At 45.4% G+C, this 21,822-nt stretch overlaps 1 protein-coding gene across 2 annotated transcripts; it reads right to left on the bottom strand.

Annotated features, from left to right (window-relative positions):
- Positions 1 to 4,397: 4,397 nt before the first annotated feature.
- Positions 4,398 to 9,022, bottom strand: LOC100826753 (protoporphyrinogen oxidase, chloroplastic). 2 transcript variants are annotated; one of them, XM_024459499.1, is made up of 10 exons: positions 8,600 to 9,022; positions 8,321 to 8,506; positions 8,136 to 8,220; positions 7,898 to 8,045; positions 7,742 to 7,822; positions 7,109 to 7,280; positions 5,838 to 5,933; positions 5,561 to 5,720; positions 5,335 to 5,438; positions 4,398 to 4,990 (listed from the first exon to the last, which is right to left on the bottom strand). In XM_024459499.1, exons 1-10 carry the CDS (start codon positions 8,957 to 8,959, stop codon positions 4,691 to 4,693), a joined length of 1,692 nt encoding a protein of 563 aa, XP_024315267.1. In that variant the 5' UTR covers positions 8,960 to 9,022; the 3' UTR covers positions 4,398 to 4,690. The 2 variants fall into 2 exon arrangements, with proteins under 2 accessions (XP_024315267.1, XP_003567497.2); XM_003567449.4 differs by lacking the exon at positions 5,838 to 5,933.
- Between the last annotated feature and the right edge of the window lie 12,800 nt (positions 9,023 to 21,822).

The following is a 21,822-nucleotide window of genomic DNA, read 5'->3' as shown; positions in this document are numbered from 1 at the left end:
CCCCGACCGAACGGCCGGCCAGACAAGCCATCTTTTTCTTTCTTTCTTTTTTTTCCATCTCCCCGTCAATCTAGCCGCTCGGGGCCGTTTTCTCATCGGATCCAGATTGCCGGGGGAGATTGGAAGATGGCAACCCCGGGACAGCGACGTGGGAGCTAGCTTTTTCTGCCCCGCGCGTACTACGTGTGAAGAGGTTGCTTGCTTGCTGGTGTGGTGACATCGCTCCTGCGCTGGAGCCTGCAGGCCCAAGCGTCACGGACGACATATATTGCGGTGCAAGATTCGTGCAGGAGCAAAAGGAAAGTTTGCCAACATCCACGGGGTATCAACAGTTGCCAACACATAACCGTACTTACTGTAGCCAATTAACTTTACACCCTCGTGTCACGGATTAATTAAATAGATTGGAGGGTAACCAACTAACCTCCCATCGAAAATGAAAAGACTGGACTTGTTTAAAAAAATATGTACGCTAGCTATCATCAACCGGAGTGATGTTCAACGACTTGTTACAGTTTGGTGTTTGGTGAAAAGGCAAAACGTTCCTGAGAAGGGAGGAGACAAGGCGAGAGCAAATGACCAATGCACCTACGCTTTGCCAGTAAGTTTCCCCATTATACTAGTCTAAAAAAAAAGTAAGTTTCCGTTCCCCACACTTTTCCTGCCCTGCATGTATGGCTGTATTGGCAGCACTCCTAATTTTACGCCCGGCCCACGCACGAGAGAAAAGTGCGTTGTCTTCCTCCTGGCTTCGTTGCCCTTCTGTTGGCACGTTCTTTTACGCCAGAGAAAAATTTATTCTCGACCCTGAACTTGTATTTGTCTGAATCAGATCTTAACCTTTGAATCCTTGAATTTCAGATCCCGACCTTACTGATCCCGATCAATTAAGCCCCTTAATCCTGAAAATGGTGTTTGGCGGACTGGTTTTGTTGACGTAACACCGAGATTGTTGACTAAAACTAGAGGAAGGATCCAAATGATGCTCTCGTATTATTTTTTTTTATATTTTTAACTATGTTTAGGAAATAACTAACGAGAATAACCATTACTAATTTTCTTAGAGCGCTAATATATTTTTAACTATGTTGGCTAAGATCTTCTGATATATTTTCTTAGGCGGGGCGACGGCTTGGCTCGCCATTCGCTGGAACCGGCACTCCCGACGCGTATGCTCCGCTACTGCTGCACGGGTCACTACTCGCCAGGTCGGGAGGGCTCGCTTCGAGGGAAGAATGCCAATGTCCTCACCAGATGCCTGGTAGTTTTTTTTTTAAATGTGGGTAATTTTTTTCGGGTGATTTTTCCAGGTATAACCAAGTAGCCGGGACCCACATACAATGCTCAGTCACCAGATTCTAAGACACATCATTGTCCTGACCTAGCCAAACAGGGAATTTCAGGATAAGATTTAAATTGACTGGAATTAGATAGGTCAGGGGCTGAAAATCCGGAATTAGAAGATTATGATTTGATGGAGACAAGTTCTACAAGTTCTACAAGTTTCTCTTTACGCTATGTGTCACTCATCCCTGCAATTCTTCAGACACCGTGCTGAGTGCGGCCTCACGCTGTCATGCAGGCGCGTATGATGATAGTAAGGGCAACAGTATAACTGCACGAGCAGAAGTGTTTTGCCATGGTATATGATTCATGATTGTCGTGGTTATTGTGTATGTTGTGTACTGTTCGCTGTGCGTCCCCTGAATCTGTCCATGCACCTCGTGCAGCCTAGAAATGCACAAAATTAAGTGGCATCAAGTGACAGTCTCATTCATCCTCGTAACAATGTTCACGTGCACAACTCGACCAAGTCTGCAAATAACTAATTTGATCTTCATCGCAAAAAAAAGACTAATTTGATCTAATTGGTGGGGCATACTATTAGGAGGAGGTTAGTGGCAGTTATATATGCGTTAGCAACGGCTGTTTAGAAGGTAGCTAGCCTGCCGATCGAAGGAGACAAGAGAAAGCAGAAAGTCGGGACAGCCAGCTAGCTGGCGCTGCTTTTGTGAGAGGCAAGCCGACTGCGATGCGATCGAGTGAGCGAGCAGCATTGCGGAGGCAAAAAGGCAACTATAGGCAGCTACTGCTGCTGCAGATCTGCATTGCATGGATGCATGGGCTCTGTTTGTACAGACAAGGGGCGCTTTGTTTTATAGCACAACCGCCGACTTTTAGCATGCCGCAAGAAACAGACCGGCGACGCTCAGGGGCGGAGCCAGGGGGAGCGAGCAGGGGTCAGAACCCCCCAAATGGTTCGCCCCCCCCTGGGTTTTGATCGTTGGCATCAGAAGTAGTAGGCTGCAGTGCTAGTGCTAATTAGTCGGAGATAGTTAATTGGTTCGACTAATTAGCTAGGCCTAATGACCTTGTGCATGCTCTGCGTACAGAACCACGGAGGGGCAAACTGGCAAAGCCTAACAGCCTAGAAGAAATAGGAAAGAAAAAGGCCCATAAGGTCATAAGTCCATGGCTGAAATATTGCCTGCTAATTGCTAAAGCGCCTCTTGCCTTCAGCATACAACTCCACAGCTTGTGTTTGCCGTGCCCTCACCTCAATTAGGTTGTTCTAAAACCTCAATTAGGTTAGATCACCGGTTCTCCATCTGCATGCACGGGCCGCACTTATTGGCATTCCTGCTTCCTGCCACGTTGAGTCGCCGGATGCAGACACGCACAATTCTATAATCATGTCGTGATGCACACACCGGTAACAATTAATCTTCCAATCGCTCATCACTAGCATGTATTTACTTCTAATCAAATTATCTATTTTTAACCCTTACATGTATTGTGCTTGTGTTGCTATGCTTTACATCAATACATTACATTGAGATTTAGTTTTTTTTTTCTCATAGAAATTTAGTTTTGTTTTGTACTGAAACATTTGTACCTATGTTGAGACCAATATACTAAATTGAGACTTCATATGTTGTGATGTTTCATCGTTCGTGCGATTTTTTTCACCCCCTCGTCGTCGAATCCTGGCTCCGCCCCTGGCGACGCTGTTTTCCAGCTCCGGATGACGCAGAGAAAATAAAGAAGCAAAGACCTATGCACGCACGCATGTGTGTGTGTGTCTGTGTTAGTGTGGGAGAGCTTTTTGGCCATTCGTTCGGTTCGATCAGGGAAAGAAAACAGAGGCTGGACAGGGCGGGGGCAGTGCAATGCAATTGGAAGAGCTTTTGAATTGTGACTTGTGACAGCAGCGGCGTGCACACACGGGAGAAATTGACGGAACTCTCTCTTTTGCAGTTCCGTAGTATGTCTAGATTGTGGACAGATGAGCAGAGATGGTGGGGATCCGAGACGGGGACAGCAGCGAGACATGACTGAAGTTCCTTCGCTGCCGTGTCCGGTCGCCTCTATCATCCCGGCCCTGCTGATTCCATCATCACATTTAGCTTTCAGATTGATGATGATGTGGGAACTCAATTTCAATTTCCAATTCTAGAGGAAAAGTGGGGGGAAATATTCCCTTGGATTAGTCTCCATATCGTGTGTGAGAAGCTAGTTGTCCCATCGACGATACACGCTCGGTCATTGACACATGGATTGGTGCATCGAAATTGCGAACTGCGCTAGCTAGCTCTTTAGGTGAGCCAATGCAAAAAAAGCTTTATTGCGCGCCCTAGTCATGCGCGTGCATGTTTCGCGCAGTGCTGCTCCCTCGCCTCTCGGAATAATCTCCTACACGGGGATCTGAGATCTCCAAAGATGAACTTGCGATTACTAATAAAATACTACTCTGTACTATGTTTGACTGCCTAAGTAGATATACCAGCTTGGGAACAGATAATTAATCGAAAACCTCTCATCGGTCTATGGTAAAGCACCTACGACACCGGTAGGAGTAAACAAAAAGCACCACGCTAACACCTGATCAGCTCGGAAACAATCATTTTTTTCTTAATCACGAAAAAGAAAACAGGAAAGACCCAAGATTAGATTATCACGCACGCTTGCACAAGATTGGAGAATTACGGATATTAGCATCAATGAGTGTTTAACCCGCAAAAAAAACATCAATGAGTGTTTAACACAATACAAGAAAAACAAAGGAATTGAAGTAAAATGTTTGAGCAGACGAATTTTTCTCTCCAAAATGGAGTGCAAAGAAACCTTAGGAAAAATTCCAATCCTGCGAATCAATGACCCACACAGGGAAATTTCCTAAGGATTCAAATCATCTAAAAAATCCCACGGGTTCAAATTGCATAATCTGGTCAGAGGGTATAGTAACAGAACTAAACATATCTATGCAATCTCATTTCATAAGTACCCAAACCTAGTAATTATAAATTTGCTCAGAGTTCAATGTCTAAATAGGATTTTGCTTTATGGGGATTGGGGTGCGATACTAAGGACGACGCGCACGGCAAATGCGAATAATATCAGACAAGAAAACCGTCAATTTGGCATTTTCACTGCCTTTTGCAGTTTATTTATTTCATATGGATGTACAGGGTCAAACTAGGCAACGAATGTTGCATCACCAAATCTGAAACAATTCCACTGGACAGCAAGTGAAACATTCTTGTACAAACCTAAATTCTAACTTACTACGATTAGGAAAACTATAAAAGTACAGTCCAAAAAGAAAGATCACCTAACATGTTCATGATTGTTTTCCTCATCCTCGCTTCACCTGATCTATGCAACAAAATGAACAGTTCCACTTCTTTCATTACTTGTAGGCATACTTGGTTAAGAAGTCAGATACTTGTGAGGCACTCTCATAAGCACCCTCGATGCATCGGCCCAGGGCAACTCCTGCTACATAGTTTCCGCCTAGGAACAAGCCGTCATAGCCACCTCGGCCCAGGGCATCTTTGGCAGCATCAAGACGGTCAAGGTGCCCAATTAGGAACTGTGGTATGGCTTGTCGCCACACTCGAACACCTAGGGCTAACGGTTCTGCTGCTCTAGGATTTATCAGCATTTTCCTGAGGTCACGATCAACAGCTTCTACCAAATCGCTGTCAGTCTGCAAAGAAAATGGGATCAATAGAAATACAGCTAGTAACAAGCAATCTAACAGGAATATCATGATTGGATGCAGCATCTAACATTTATTATGAGTTCATAATTGCATTTGATGGTGAAAATGCAGTCTTACATTCATCATAAATGAATAGGCCATCGACACTAACCTAATATTGTAAACATATACTTCCTCCGTTCCATAATTCTTGTCGAAATCTTACATGTATCAAGACACTTTTTAGGAATAGATACATCCATTTTTGGGCAAATTTGAGACAAGAATTATGAAACGGAGGTAGTATCATATAATAAACAAAAAATGAGGATCAAGAAGCTCGAGAGAACCTTGGAAACGATCCCTGTATTTGTAGCACCCCCAATGTAGTTCAGAAGTAACACCCTTCCAGCTGGAGCGCGATTTGGAAAGAGGGAAGAGCTATATATTGTCCCTACAAAAGGATAAGGCCAATTAGTTGAATAATACCACAATCAATCCCTATATAAATATACAAGGAGAAACAAAAGTAATGTTTGTAGTTGTTTGAAGCAAAGACTTAATTCCAATAAATACCTAAAGTCTCAACTCCTTGGCTACGTGGATGTAACTGACCAAAGCCCTGGAGCTCCCCATCAATTAAGCATTCTTTCCTAATAGCTTCTTTTGGATATGAAACAGTTACAGCAGCCACTGGTGGATAATAAAATCTTGATAGAGCATCTGCTGCATCACCCTGGGAAGGGGAGAAAAGGTTCAATGAACACGGAAGGATGTATGGCTAAACTACTTTTAGAAAGCCTATTTGTTTCAAAAAAACTTCAGAAAGCCTAACAAGCTAGAAAAAACTTACTACTTGCAACTGCAACCTACAGGTTAGTGAGAGACGTTTGCAGATGGTAAGCAGGACCAGACTTGCCTCCAGTGACTGGCATCTAGTGGAACAGACCTAGGATTTAGGGTACAACTAATTTCAGTTTGACTCACAAAACTATCCAGGTTTTTGCAGGCACACTGAGTGGAGACTGTTCATTAACTAGGCCCAGTTTTTCTCTCAGAAACTAGTTTTCAGAATAATAAGCAGGATGTTCAGAACTCTCCATCCAGATATTGACTTATAGTACGTAGCTTATTCAGGAAGGAACAAATGTGTACCATGCCACATACAAAAGATGGTCATAAAAAACAGGATAGGGCAGTCAATGTAGCAAAAACAGCAAATGTCACCTAAAGCAAACAGCAATCTAGTGCACTTGTAAGATCTGGCTTGCATTTAGAACATAATGGACTGGCTTGCCAGGTCCAAATAAGATAGCAAACCTTACAAAACATAAATCATCAAGACGTCAACCTATCAACAAAGCATGTGTCATTAGTGGTAGATTCTGTATAATGCTAGGCTTCTAATGCTGGGGAAAATAGGCCTTGGTACTTTAAATTTTCTGTGTTTGGGTCCAAATTTATTCTCTAATTAGAAAATCTTCTCCTTTTAATATGTAGAACTCCCTCCGTCCAACAAAAGATGTCTCAAGTTTGTCAAAATTTGGATGTATCTAGACATGATTTAGTGTATAAAATGCATTCAAATTTAGTCAAAGTTGAGACATCTTTTGTTGGACGGAGGTAGTATGAGTGACACATATTGATGTGTTGTATCATTTTGTCATAACAAGATACAACTTTCAGAACCTACAACATTTCTTGCATATTTCACTTTCAGTTATTCGAAAACATACAGTTTGATTGGTGAAGAAATAGTTCAACTTGTGAATCAGCAAACCATGAGTTTGACCAGGTTGATCAATTCAACTCTGATAAATATAATTTGTAAAAACAAAAGCAGAAAATCCGACAAAAATCATCAGTCATGTACTCATGTGTTGCACACATAATATGGTATAGGAAATGGTCGTTGAGATGCAGCCAAATTAAAAAATGTTATTTAGCAAGTCTAGTAAGCGGTATATCTATATCATGACAGCAGCATAGCAGAACCAGAAAGACTCGACCCTTTAACAAGTACAGCTAAACACTAATTCACACTTCCCAATACGTAGAGGATCTCAGGAGTCTAAGACTAAGAGTACTACTCTGATGTATTTTGGGAACATGAATTACACTTACTGAAAGTGGGCGCAAAATATCACTAGCAACATATGACGGAATGGTCATAATAACACTTTTAGCTTGCACTGAAACAACTCCTTCTGGTGTTTCATATGCTAATAAATATCCCTGGTTGTCCAATTTTGTAATGCTCGTAAGCTTCCATGACAGTTTGACTTTACTACCCAACCTGAAAATGGAGAAAATGACAACATCACATGGTTTGGTGACACTTAGCATCAGCAATCCTTATATCCATGATTTGATTCACATTTTTTGGAAACTCAGGAAAATGAAAATGAAGAGAGAGAATATGTGTAGTGGCAACATTCTGCTCATGGTATGCTTATTTTCTGCCTACAGTGAAGAGTGCATAGAGCCAAACAAAACAAAGCAGGATAAAAATGATGAACATGGCTGCATTAATATTGATATTACAAGAATGGTTGACATATGAGATTGAGCCATATATCATGTGAAGGTGGTGATGCAATGACACAGCATCCAGCAAATAGCCCGTAATATTGCATCAGCACCTGAAGCACATGTAACTACTTGCCATTGTTTGCTGAGGCTACCTAGATAGATGTTCCTGTATCTGAACCCATAATCGAATAACTAGGTAGTGTACAGAAGACAGCGATAACAAACCTAGATGCAATAGCATTTGGGAGCATGGCTAGACCCTTCCTGAAAGATGCAACAGTCTGCCCCTTGGGTGACGGAAGTCGACTAAAAGTGGTGAAAACAGATTAGCATAAAGGGATAGTTAACTGACTCAATAGAAAAGTACAAGTGTTCACTTACGGATCCCTAGGCGGTTTGGGATTCTTCCCTCTATCCTGAATTGCTTTGATGGTTCCACCAATAATGCTACCACCAATCTCCTCCAGCCTCCACACCTTCCCAAACGCAGCCCTCATGCTGAGCTTTGAAGGGTCACCAGCGTACACACCTAACATTCATATCAACAAATTACATTCTTACCGGAACCACTGCAAGAAGCAGACGAGAACGATCAGCCATTGCACATTACAGTAAAGACCTGAGCAAAAAGGCTCGATGAGGCGCTCAAAGACCTCTGCTCCGAGGTTACGGCGCACAAACTCCTCCACCGACTCCTCACGCCCCTGAAATCTTCGCCGGAAATGATCAGCCCCGTTGTTGATTACGACTGAACAATCAAAATTCATATAAGAATTCATAATGCAGCACGGCCAGAGCACAAACTGGAGGAGGCGGGCGAATGCCGAGCGCGCCAAGGCCAGCCCTGAGTTTCCCAGGTATGCTCATGAGGTCGAAGAAAGGCAGGTCGGCGGGCTTGGAAGGCACCGGCCTCAGCTTGCCCTCCCACAGCACGAAACGTGGAGCGTTCGGGTCTCCGAACACCAAGTCATCCTTGAGCCCGCTGTCCACCTGCGCAACCAACCGATGCAGCGTTTCTTATCGGTTTGCATCCGTACGTGCCCAAAAATCGGAGAAGAAGAAGCGAGCAAAAAGCATACGTACGGCCATGGTGAGGACGGGGTCGGAGGGCTGGAAGCTGTTGGGCCCCTCCTCCCAGAGGTACCCCTCGTCGGGGCGCTCGACGGTGGTGATGTTTCCGCCTGGACGGGCGCGGGCCTCCGTGACGAGCACGTCGCCGAATCCGTACTTGGTGGCCAGCGCCTGTGCGGTGCAGAGGCCGCTGATACCGCCGCCCACGATGACGCAGTCCGCGGACAACCGTGCGCCGGGCGCGGCCGGAGCCTCCGTCGCGTTGCTCGCGACGGCGCAGCGCGCGTGGCCGCCGCGGGGCGGCGCGGGGACACGGAGGCGACGAGGCGGCGCGGCTGTGGCGGCAGCCGTGGCCATGGTTGCGGTGGCCATTTCCGTCCGCCTCGGGGCCGGGGGGATGGCAGTGGGTGCGGAGTGGATGACGTGCTGCGGCTGCGGCTGCGGCTGCGTTGGTTGGTTTGGTTATTTTTTAGTTTTTTTTTTAGAGGAGGTTGGTTTGGTTTGGACTTTGGAATGGCCCACTGGAATTGGATAGAATCGATTGGGCTAGGATACGGATTCTGGTGGGTAGGCCTATGCGGTTGGTTGTTGGTTCTTTGGGCCTTGTCTAACATAGGCCTACATCTTCGGTTTTGGCCCATCTACGTGCCTCTCGCTCGCCGTCCGCGCCACACGCCACCCCGCGTCCCTTTCGAGCATCCACGCGCGCACGTGAAGATGCCATCTGTATATATGCGCTAGCTCGATCGCCCTCTCGCCGTCCTCCGGGAGGGGAGCTCGATCTGTCCGCGTCGCGATCGCCCCCGCGCTCCTAATTGATTGCCGACACAGCCAAGTAGCCAACTCGCTGGCTCTCGATCCCAACTGGGGCTAGCTGGTCGAGTCCAGGAGGCAAGCTTAGACCAACGTTGCCGTCCATCCACTGTCTCGCTCTCGCCCCGGCCCGGTCGAATATGTGCGTCGACGAGCCCTCCATTGGTCGCTGTAACTCTACACCGGACTTATTCGTTAGTTCACCTAGCTCAGCCGTAACGTTGTACCTGTGGGGGCCGGGTGGGGCTAGCTTGCGAGTGAAAGCGAAGCACACCTCTCACCTCACACGGTCACACCTTTGGTTGCTTGTTGTCTCTGTGGACGCTATATATAGCCTATAGGGTTTAATTTGCTTGGACTGCAACGTTGCAGCTTGCAAGCCTTAGCCAGTCTTACAGTACCCTGATAAGTACAATAGCAGCTTTCAAAGCCACATGATGTGCACCAAGACAAGATATGTGGCTAGCTACCTTCGAAACCACACACTTGGCAGCAAGTACCGGAGAAAAGATGCTTTTGGGGGAAGATTTTATTTGATTGTTTCTTGATATTTTTTAACATACATACTGATCAGTCAAGTGAGTCTTGATATGCAGAAAGAAATTTGATTAACCACATGATCATGTGCACTAAATCTTTTCTTTCAGCACGCAATGGAAAACATAAAGATTAATTGTACGTCTATATGAGTCTTGTGCAATAGTTTTTTTTCCGATGATGATGAGCACTAGAACACACACCACTACCACAACCATTAAGGGCCTCGTTGATTCATGGGAATATATTAGGAAAAACGAAATTGCAATATGTCATGCCCAATTAAATTATACATGATTGAGTTTACACCAAAGTTCGATTGATTGCACCATAAGAAAAAAAATATTTCCAAAGGGTTTGAGTCAATGAGAAATCCCTATAAAATGGAGGATCCTTATGAAAAGGTTCCAGCAGGACTCCAATCTTAACATATAAAACAACAAATATATGAGACATTAAATAAGGATCGATCTATCCTCCAAATTTCTTATGCCAATCTTGTGAATGAATGAAAGAGTTTAACTATATCACAATTAGAGATGGAATAGCCACATAAATACACTCTTTGCAACTCTTGCAACTCTCGGTCGACATGTATGTCTTTGTTGTGACTCCTACCAGCATAAAATCTCTACGTGCATATCGCACAATGATGTGTGCAACTATGCCAAACTGATTTTGTCTTTTATACGATTCGAGTCAATTTCAATATAGATTGATTGGATCTGGATTGGTCACACACAGCAAGCACTCAGTAGTCACAACTCACAACAACAACTGCATCCCAGCGCAACAAAAGGTTTGTTTCTTAAAATAGGGCGTATTATGTTTCTTTTGACTGATCCTTGGACTAAAAATATTAATAGACTAATTCTTGCAAAACTAATTTAGAGTCGTAGGTGTTGGTAGATTTTTTATAAATTTGATCAAAGTTTATTTTTTTTTATCTAGGACAAAGCTAAGACTTCTTGTACTTATATTCTCTCTTCTCCTTTTTGAGATGAGGTGGACCAAAAAATTAGAGTAGTGGTTACTTGAAATAGTAACAGCTTTGGCATGAGAGCGTGATATGTGGGTCCAAACTGAAATGATTCTCTTGGAAAAAAATATCACATACTCCCTCCGTTTTATAATTCTTGTCTCAAATTTACCCAAAAATAGACGTATCTATTACTAAAAAACGTTTAGATACATGTAATATTTCGACAAGAATTATGAAACGGAGAGAGTAGTAGTTAATTGAGGAGAGTGAAAGAAGACTTGAAGAGGTAAGCTCTTGTTGAAGATGCCCTGATAGCGAGAAATGGGTGACAGCTATTCAGAAAAAAGAGAGATAAGCAAGCCGTCTTGATATGGACTTATCTACGTCTAGAACGGTGTGCGTGGTACGGATCTTAGGCTAATTTTTTTAAAATAATACGATTTTTTAATCATTTTCAAAAATAATACGTGTTTTTCAAAAATTTCAGGAATAATACGGGGCCCAGTCGGCCTGGCCCAGGCCGAATGGAGGCGGGCACTTTCGGTGCCGGCCGACTGGCGCCTCAGTCGGCCCAGCCCAGGCTGACTGGCCTATCGGCTTAGCCGTGGCCGACTGGAGCCGACAGGGGGCGCGTGCCCTCTTCCTTTTTCTTTATTCCTTCTCTCATTCCCTTCTTTCTCCCCAGCCCGAGCATGAAGCGATCATCTCCCTTACTAGGGTTCGATCTCTGTGCTTACTGTGCTAGTCCCTGGATCGACTCACTAGCACACACAGTTTCATGATAAAGTATACAGAAACAAAGGTCAAAAGTACTTTATTACATCGCTTCATCCAGAATTTAAATAGTACTTACAACCTCGCATGACCTCTGGGGCCAGCATAAAACAAATACTATTTCAACATCATAAAACAATGTTTCCAAAATACTGCAGCGGAAAAGGGTAGAACATAAGGGCCACACTACTCCAAGGTGAGAGCATGTTGAAATGTAAGCACATGACCCATGACAAAACGACGAACCTCACTCATCGTCGGATCCACCTGCATTGTTAATTGCAGCCACTACGTGGTCAATACATTTGAATGTATTGGCAAGCTCACTAGAGTTATAGATGACCTACCAAGTACATGCATAGTTTGGCTAAGTGGGGTTTGGCTAAATTGCATAAAGAATCATTATTCAATCCTATCATTTTTAAACAAATAGTTTTGAATTCTATTGGACACAGGGTAGAAACACCCATGCTCCTATTAACCTAGGCACATTGAGTAGAAACATCAATGCTCCTACCCAGTTCTATCCATTCATTTTATTAGGAAATTGGAATGAGTGAGACCTTCTTTACAGCCCCAATATCTAGTTGCTCATAATTGTCCGTAACCAGGGACATGGCTATGTACTTAGTTTGACACTCTCGAGAGGTGGTACACTTTACCCACAAGAATTCGACGTGTTAATCCCTTACTGTCCTCCGGGTGGAGTAGCAACGGCATCGACTTCAAGAATTTTCAGAACATGTTCACCCAAACCACCTGAGGGACCCGCGCTCCCACCTACACAACTACCTCAGTACAATCCTTCGGATCTGGGTAAACATTTCTTACTCCATCCATGCAGAGCCCATATTACCATGTGGTTATACTGGAAGCTACTAAACAGGAAACTAGTCCAGTCTCTGGTCATCCCGGGTGGCATCCCACATTGTGATACAGGCGCTCCCCGAATCCACGGAAGAGACGTCCATGGACGATCCATTCCTGAATCCACAGGAACTCGACTCAGAGGGACCCACAGAAATGGACCTAACGTCACGACATCCGAATACTCAAAGCAGCCCACCCAGGACGGTCCATTGAATTACTTGTTTTGTCATACACTAGGAAAACTATATTTGTAATTCAATAGTATCACATTGTAATAATCTCACCCTCGTATATTATCATAGCATAGCATTTTACTATTACGATGACAATTGGTGGTGAAGGTCATGACAAAGGTATTCTATACTACTAGGACAGATCATAGCTAGCATAGATACAATAATAATCCTAACAATGCAACTAATAAAATCTAGTGCATAATAAAATAATGGGTAAATGATCAAAGTGAACTTGCCTTGATAGTAGTTGGTATTCAGACACTCTTCACAGTCACACAGTTCGTTCTCCGAGAAAACTATACAATTAAGCAAACATACACATACATAAACACACCATACAAGTAAAAGATTATGTATGCCATGATGCAATGCAAAACATGTGACATGAGTTTGGTTTATTTTATTTGGGTGATCTACTGATCCAAAGCCTTGAGAATTAAGCACATGCAATTAGGGTTTTTAAGCAAAAGCAAAAGCTAGGGTTTAAACCCTAAAATGAGGTTTTCTTTGCAACTGCAAAGCAATTTAGTTCAAAATATTTATTTATCTGTCCCATTGGACAGAGGAAAAAAAAAAAATTGGGCACTGGTTTTATTCAAAAAGAACTTCTAAATAATTAGTTATGATTTAAATGGCATAAAACCCTAATCTGTAATTTGAATGTGATTCAAATATTCAAATTTGAAATTGGACAGTGCCAAAAGATTCTACAGTTCCTAAGGATTCCAAAAAGGTGTGGATCACTAAATTTGGCCAAGCAGATTTAAAGTTATGATCATTTGAAATTGCAGGGGCTTTTCTGCAAAAGTGCCTTTTATTAATTCCGGGGGATTAAAATTACATTTTCACTTTATAATTCCGGGTGCCACGTGTCAGCATCTAATTGGTGCATACCGGTTCGGTTAAAAATTAAAACGGGATCTAATCTTAGCCCTCGGATCCGGATCGGACAGACGAGGGGAGTTCTAGGGTTTACCGACGGCGGCGGCAGTCACCGGAGACGGAGGGGAGGGCGGCGCGGGCACGGGTGCGGCGGCGCGGGGTCCTCCGGCGAAGCTGAAATCGCGGGGGTGGCCGGGGACGGCGCGGCACGGCACAACGGAGACGGGGGCGTGGTTGGCGGGGGCTCGGGCGGCGCGGGTCGTCGCCTAGGTCGAAGAAGACGCGGCGGCGCGGGAGCGGCTCCGGCGAAGCTTCGGGCGGCGGTGCGGGAGGCGCTGCAGGGCACAAAGATGGAGAAGAAGCGCGTCAAACGAACCGCGAGGAGGAGAGAAAGAAGATGGGGGAGGTTCGATCGTCCTTGGCGTACCGTGCAAGTGGCGGCGAGCTCGGGACGGCGGCGGGCACAGAGCTTCTCCGACGAGCGATTCCGGTGGCCTGGCGGCGTGATAGCAAGGGGGAGTAGAGGGGAAGAGGAGAGGGGGTCGCGGGGCTTAAAAGGACGCGCTCGGGTGTGCAAAAGGAAGGGCGGAGCGAGGGGAATCCGGCGGTGAGCGCGCGGCGGCGAAGAAGGAAGGCGCGCGGCGGCCGCGGGGCTTTCCTTCCGGGGAAGAAGCCCCTGACAGGGGGGCCCCACCTGTCAGCGGGTGCGGCGCGCGCGGGGCGGCCGGGCTGGCTAGGCCGGCGCGCGTGCGGTCGGACTGGGCCGGTTCGGCCCAATTCGGCCGGGCCGGTCCGTTTGCTCCCTTTTTTTTCTTTTACCCTTTTCTTTTTCTGTTTTTCTTATTCTTTTGATATCTTTTGGTTTTGAACTCCAAATTGGTCCAAATAAATTTCAGAAAATTTGTAAAATCATGTTCTACCATGATACAACTTTTGGAAGTAGTTTCTCCTCAAAATTAAAAATATAAAAAAATACATTTGCCCTATAAATGCCTTTACGGCCATATATCTATTTAAATAAAATATTTTTTCAACTCCAAATAATTATCCAAAAATTATGGGATAGCTTATATATGCAATAAACCCCTTTTATACATAAACCCTATTGGTTTGAAAATCCAAAGCTTAAATGGGTGTAAACCCTAAGGTTCAAGTTGGAATTAAAACTTTTAAAGCCTTTTTGAGATTCAAATTTGAATCCAAACATGCAATTGTGGCATGATGCTTATGGATGCAATGCATATGTAAAAGTTTGAAATTTTTGGGATGTTACAGAGCAGCCTAGCGCCCAGCTCCTGCTTGCCCATTCCCTTCTGTTCTTCTTCTTCCTCAAAAATGCCCCCAATTTCTAGCCAAATTAGTGAGTTTTGTTCCCGTTTAACCCACAAAACTGCATTCCCTTACTATTTAGCACCCAATGACACTTTGATCTACTGTTTTCGTAGAACATGTAAAGCTAATTTTTTGTTGCTAAGTTGGGGCAATGGTGGTGTACCATCCCAATTTTCAAAACCCTTCATATGCATTGCATATCATGAGCATCATGTCACTCTTGCATTTGATCACTTTCAAAACCCTAAAATTTGCTCAGAAAACCCTTTTGCTCAAACGCCTTTTTTTGATTTTGGTCGTTGATCTTGCTCTTGAGTATTTGCATTTTAACCCAATAGGGTATCGTGGTAAAAAGGGATTTAATGCATATATACAGCTATCCCATAATTGGCTTTTGAAAGTATTTTGAAAAATAATTTGTTTCGATAGCCTAAGGGCCCAAAAGCCATTTTATAGGCAAATGTATTATTAAATATTTTATTTTGAGGAAATTCTTGTTCCAAAAGTTAGATCATATGAAAATATGATTTTACAAATTTTGTTGCATTTTATTTGGAGTGATTTGGAGCTCCGAATCAATTTTGAGGTTCAAAATCAGAAAATAGATAAAAGAAAAGCAAAAACCGAACCGAACCGGTCAAACCGGCCGGACCGGATCGAACCGAACCGGCCCAGCCCAAACCGCCCGGCCACCCTCACTGACCGATGGACCCCGCACGTCATCTTCTCCAACTGCCTCCTCCGGAGTCCACGCAGAGCACGCCCCGCGAACTGCCCACGATTCCGTTCTGATTTCTTCGCGCAAGAACCACCAAATCCGAAACCCCGCGTGTCATATCGAAGCCCCCGAACTCCTCTACCAATTCCCCCAAACCACTCGTCCAATTTCGCATCGGTTAGGATTTAATTTCTCGCCGGAGTTCGTGCTGCCACCGCCGTTCTTCGCGTTTCTCCGCCGTTCCGGTGAGGTTCTCCCCGCGCCACCCCCCTAGCCTCTCTCCTCTCCCCGTCCCGAACGCCGTGACGCGCTCGCCTTGGTGTTTGGCAGCCGCCGCCGCGCTCCGTTCTGTCCGCCGTCTTCACCGGCGCCGGCCGCCGCCGCCCGCCCGTGCTCCGCCCGTCCGCGAGCCTGCCCTGCGCTGCCCGCGCGCCCCCTCCGCGAAGGCCGCGCCCGCGCCGCCGTCTGCGCCTGCGAGCCCGCGCTGCGCCGCGCCGCGCCCCGCGCCGCCCCCGCTGCTCGCCCGCGCCGCCGCCGGCGAGCTCGTTCGCCGGCCGGAACCCTAGAAACCGGCCAGTCCCGCCATGCCACGTGGCAGGGTTTTTCTTTTTATTTTAATTCGGCCGGATTGGATAATGCAATTTTGCAGAAAAGCCCCTATAACTTCAAAACTCCATATCTTTTAAACTGGTTGTCCAAAATTTACGATCCACACCTTTCTGGAATCGTCACAATGTGTAGAATATTTTGGCACTGTTTAATTTCAGTTTTGAACAACTTAAACAATAGCTATTTGCAGAATGGTGGTTTATGGTTTAAATTCCAAATGAATTGTTTCAAATTAGTTTTGAGCATGTTATCTTGCTGTAAAATTGTTTAAACTTGTTCTCTGTCCATTAGGACCAGAAAAGAAATTATCTTGTGTATAATCATGGCATACAAGTTAAGTATTGCTCTATGTTGCAAAAGCCGCACAATCTTTTGTTTTAAACCCTATCCATGTATTATGCATATTAATTACCACTTTGATGTTGTATAATCTGTCCAAATCATTTGAAAAACTTTTCAAAACAGAAACGAAACTTTTTACTTTAGAAGTAACCTTCGTTGTGCATCATCATAGCATATGCATCATGGCATGTTTTTGTATTGTATGTTGTGTTTATTGTGTTTATGTTTCTTTTATTTTAGATTGTGTGGAGTGTAATCATTGTTGTTGCGAAGAGTGCGAGAACTACCACAACCTTGGACAAGGCAAGTTCACTTTGATCATTCTCCTAAATATTTTTACTATGCACTAGATGTTTTATTAGATGCATCAGGAATATTACTCGTACTTCTATGCTAGCTATAAATCCCAGGTAGTATAGTTTACCCTCGCCATTACCTTGCTACCAAATTGCCATCGATTGTAGATGAATACTAGGCTATGGTAGTATCGTGGGGGAAATAACTACATTATGATATTGTTATGCCTCTGGCGATATGAAATGTTTTGTTAGATGTAAGGCAAAACAATTAATTAAATGAACCGTCCTGGGTGGGCAGCTTTGAAGATTTTGAGGATTAGCGGCGTCAGGTCCATTTCTATGGGTCCCTCTGAGTCGAGTTCCTGTGGATTCAGGAATGGATCGTCCATGGACGTCTCTCCCGTGGATTCGGGGAGCGCCTACGTTGCAAATGTGGAATGCCACCTGGGGTAACTGAGACTGGACTAGTTTCCTATTTAGAAGCTTCTAGTACAACCACAATGCTATATGGGCTCTGGCGAGACAAGAGTAAGTTGTATGAACCTAAACTAAGTACTTAGCCGTGTCCCCGGCAATGGACAATTTGAGCGACTAGATGTGGAGCTGTAAGGAAAGTCTCACTCATTCCAATTTCTTAAATAAAATGAATGGTTTGAACAGGGTAGGGGCACTTGATGAATCCACTTCAATGTGCTCTAGGTTAATAGGAGCATGGGTGTGTCTACCCCGTGTCCAATAGTTAACATTATTATAACATTCCTTTGTAGTAGGGTAATTTATGTTCTGCTTCCACGCAAACAGCCTGAACTCCACCTTGCCAAATACTGCATATACTTGTTAGGTCTGATATAACTCCTAGTGAATCTTGCCAATACATTCAATGTATTGACCCTAGTGGCTGCATCGTTTAATGATGCAGGAAGCTCCGACGATGAGTAAGATGTACGTTCTGCATGTTTGGGTTACGGGCTTACATTCCAACACGCTCTCACCGTGGTGTTGATGTGCCCTTGTATCTTCCGTTTTCCGCTGCTAAACAGTTGTTTTATTTCCAGCTAACCCGTGAGGTTATGCGAGTTGTAAGTATCCTTTTATATTCTGGATGATACGTTGTAATATTGAGACCTTTGTTCTATGATATTACATCTTGAAACTGTGTGTGCTAGTGAGTCGATCCAGGGACTAGCACTAAACCACAGAGATCGAACCCTTTTAGGGGGCGGTCGCTTCAGGTGGTGGTTTGGAGGAGTTTGGAAGTGGTGGTGGTGCTCATCCGGTGACTGTGAGGCTGCTCGAGGTTGGCGTTCACACGCTTCAAGGGTAAATCCCAATATCTCACATATTTATCCTAGCTTTATCCTATAATGTATATTTTTGTAAGGATACGTGTGTATGTATATATAGAAATATGTTTTAGCGTTTGGTAGTGCTCATTATTTTGGACAACGGTTAATGTCGTATTGCTTAGTATTTGATGCGTCTAAATATTATGGCCAGTAGTAATGTGTTTTGATAGACTAGATTTTTTTTGATGCCGTACTGTTTAGTATTTGACGCGTATTAATATTTTAAATCTGTCGTACTGCTTAGTATTTGACGCGTATAAATAGTATGGCCGGTAGTAATATGTTTTGATAGGCTAGATTTTATTTATGCCGTACTGTTTAGTATTTGACGCTAATCTGTCGTATTGTTTAGTATTTGACGCGTATTAATATTTTTAATATGTCGTACTGCTTAGTATTTGACGCGTCTTAATATTTTTTATATGTCGTACTGCTTAGTATTTGACGCGTCTTAATATTTTTTGTATGTCGTACTGCTTAGTATTTAACGTGTCTAAACATTTTTTTAGGTATCAAAGATGTCCGGTGTAGTGAAGTTTGTTTTTTTACTACGGTTCCGTATTGTCTTAACAACTGAGCATGGAGCTGATCTGAGTTAGTTTAAGTATGTGGAGTTGGATCTAACGGCCCCTCAAACATGAACGTTTAGTCAGTTGCAGTAATGGTTGGTAGGATGTTTAGCGCTCAATCCTGAAACATACACCGTCCGTGTGCAAGCATTGTGGACCAAGTGAAGTTCAAATATTTTCTGGGTTTTGAGGCCGATAGACCGGACATCAAAGTGGGTGCGCTGGTTAGAAAGTTGTGAGAAAAGGGGAACTACACATGTCGCCTTAATCCAGGTTGTCACTCATGAGACCAATCCAGCGGAAGGCGAGGGTGAATCAAGTTATGACTTGTCCAATGCAAACTCTATGTGGAATGCTGGAGGTGGTGGACGAAGAAGATGGTCACTTGCAGAACCAGATGGAGGATGAAGATACAGATGGTCGTAGTTCTTATGACGATGAGTCTCATGAGTCGGACGAAGAGGAGGTGCCGATTCCTGCATCATGGAATGAGGACTTCTCTTCAGTTATGACCGTGAACGATGGGCACGACTCTGCATGGCAATATCATCAGAACAACATTGCGAAGGGTGCCAGATTTCCTAACAAGAAATATCTGCAGGATGCAATAATTGCTTGGGCAATGTCCACTCAAAGGGTTTTCAAAACAACAGTCTCTTCAAAAAAAATCTGACGATGGAGTGCGAACAAATAGATTGTCCCAGAAGAGTGCATGGCTATGTTCCTAAGTTTGACACAGATTGGGTTGTGAGTGCCTTGGTGTTGCACACATGTGTCATTCCCAGTATCCCTCAAGACCATCGTAACCTCTCGTCGACGCTTCTTGCTCGGTTTCTTTACATGGATATAGTGGAGAGCAAAGCAATGGAAGTGAAGGCCATCATGCATAAGGTCAAGGTAAGGTTCAAGTACAACATTTCGTATGGCAAGGCTTGGAGGGCTAAGCAGAGGGCTCTTGAGGAAAGATTTGGTTCGTTTTTCGACTCATACGACTCTGTTGTCCGCCTCCTCCATACACTGCAAGCCCGTAATCCAGGCACCTATGTCGACATCCAACACTTCCTGCACCCAAAGTATCCAACTGTGAGGGTGCTGCATCGACTGTTCTTCACTTTCGGTGTATGCGTCCAAGCTTTCAATCATTATCGACCGGTGATATGCGTAGATGGCATTTTTCTCACTGGCAAATACAGGGGGCAGATCTTGACCGCCATTGGTCAAGACGGCAACAATCAAATCGTCCCGCTCGCATTTGCTTTCGTGGAGGGTGAGAACACTGAAAGTTGGTTATGGTTTTTCAGGCAGCTCAAGAGAGCAGTTGTGCATGATAAGCCGAATGTGTGCATCCTTTATGACTGACATGCATGCATACTCAATGTGATAAGGACACTGACAAACCCTGGGCCTGATGAACAAACTCCATGGCAGGACATGCAAAGTCGTTGGTGCATGCGGCATTTGGGGGGCAACTTCTTCTCGCAGTTCAGGAACGTGTCGCCATGTGTGCCGTGGTGACTCGGCACGCATGGTGGCGAGATTCGTCACCGCGCCTATAAAAGGGCGTGGTGGCCCTGGAGCAACTCAGAGCGAAGGTAAAAAGATAGTTGCGAAGGCGAGGGAGGCCGCGGAGGCATGGTGGTGGTGCATGCCATCAGCGCGAGCGCTGATGATGGGTGCACTGCCGCCGTGCCCTTGTTGCGTCCCTCCAACGGGTGTTCCTAAGGTGGTTCCGAGGCGAGGGCTTCCGCGGAGACGCTGTGGTGGAGCCGCCATCAATGCTTGCCACCGACGGCGGCCCCGCCACAACGTTCCTGCCGCATCCCTCCAGCAAGCGTTCCAAGTGCGAGAACAGACAGCTAAGTGCATGATCCTAGCCACCTAGCTTTCTGACATTTAACATTGGCTTGTTGGTGTGGCTCGAGTCCTGCGTGTGGCTGGGGTGTTAGAAGGACGCTTGTGGGGGGAGTGCGCTCCTCATGCGGCTTGCGGGTCCGTCCCGTGGGCGCGTGCTTAGGAGTAGCTATCCCGCAAGCAGAGTGGCTCGCCGCTGCTACTTGACCCCAGGTCGACACTACGGGTCCGTCCCGGGTCCCTGTTCCAGTTAAGTGTGTGGCGCGCGAGTCCCCGGCAACACAAGGCATAACACATGAAGGTCAGAAGATCCACCCCGCGAGTCAATTCCGGGAACAAGAAGCAAGTACCAAGTAGAACCAGAAAGCGAAATTCATAGAAACAGTGAACGATTACATAGACTAATAAAACATCAATTGTTCAACGGCACCAAGCGCAATACTTGCAGGAATCAAGAACAAAGACACAAAGATAAAACGAGGACCGGCAGGGGGCGGCGGCGACTAGTTGCCGGGGTCTTCAGCTGGGGGCTCCGCCTCTGGCTCCGGCTCCGGCTCCGGCTCCGGCTTCCTCTGCATCCGGTCCACCACCTCCTCGACGAACCTGCTCACCACCTTGAAGTGAGGAGGGCCATCCTCACTGTCCGACCAGGCGTCCAGCAACGTCTCGAAGGGGAAGTCCGGGTGGTGGAGGTGCACCGGAGGGAGGATCGTATCAGCGATCTCCCTGGTGCATGAGGCTATCTCCCCGTCGCAGAACTTGGAGATCCACACGTCGAGCACACCGAGCTTCCCCACCATGTTGGAGAAGAACGGGCTCAGCGTGCTTGGCCTGGCGGAGGAGTTCCACTTGCCGCGAGATCTCCGTGGCCTTGGCCATGTTGTCCTCGCCCATCTTGACGAGCTCGCCTCGGACAGTGGCCAATTTGGACTCGAGTTGGTCGCTCTTTTCCTTGGCGGAATTGAGCTCCTTCTCTTGCCGTGCCAACACCGCTGTCGCGTCATCCGCGGCCTTGGTCTGCTCCTCCAGCTTGGTGCGCAGCCCCTGGAGCTGGGAGAGGTAGCTACTGACCAGC

This window comes from Brachypodium distachyon, chromosome 2 (assembly GCF_000005505.3).
Source record: "Brachypodium distachyon strain Bd21 chromosome 2, Brachypodium_distachyon_v3.0, whole genome shotgun sequence".
In the NCBI taxonomy this organism is placed as follows: Eukaryota; Viridiplantae; Streptophyta; class Magnoliopsida; order Poales; family Poaceae; genus Brachypodium; species Brachypodium distachyon.
Note: the sequence above shows the minus strand (reverse complement) of the source record. Positions and strands in the feature narration are given on the sequence as shown.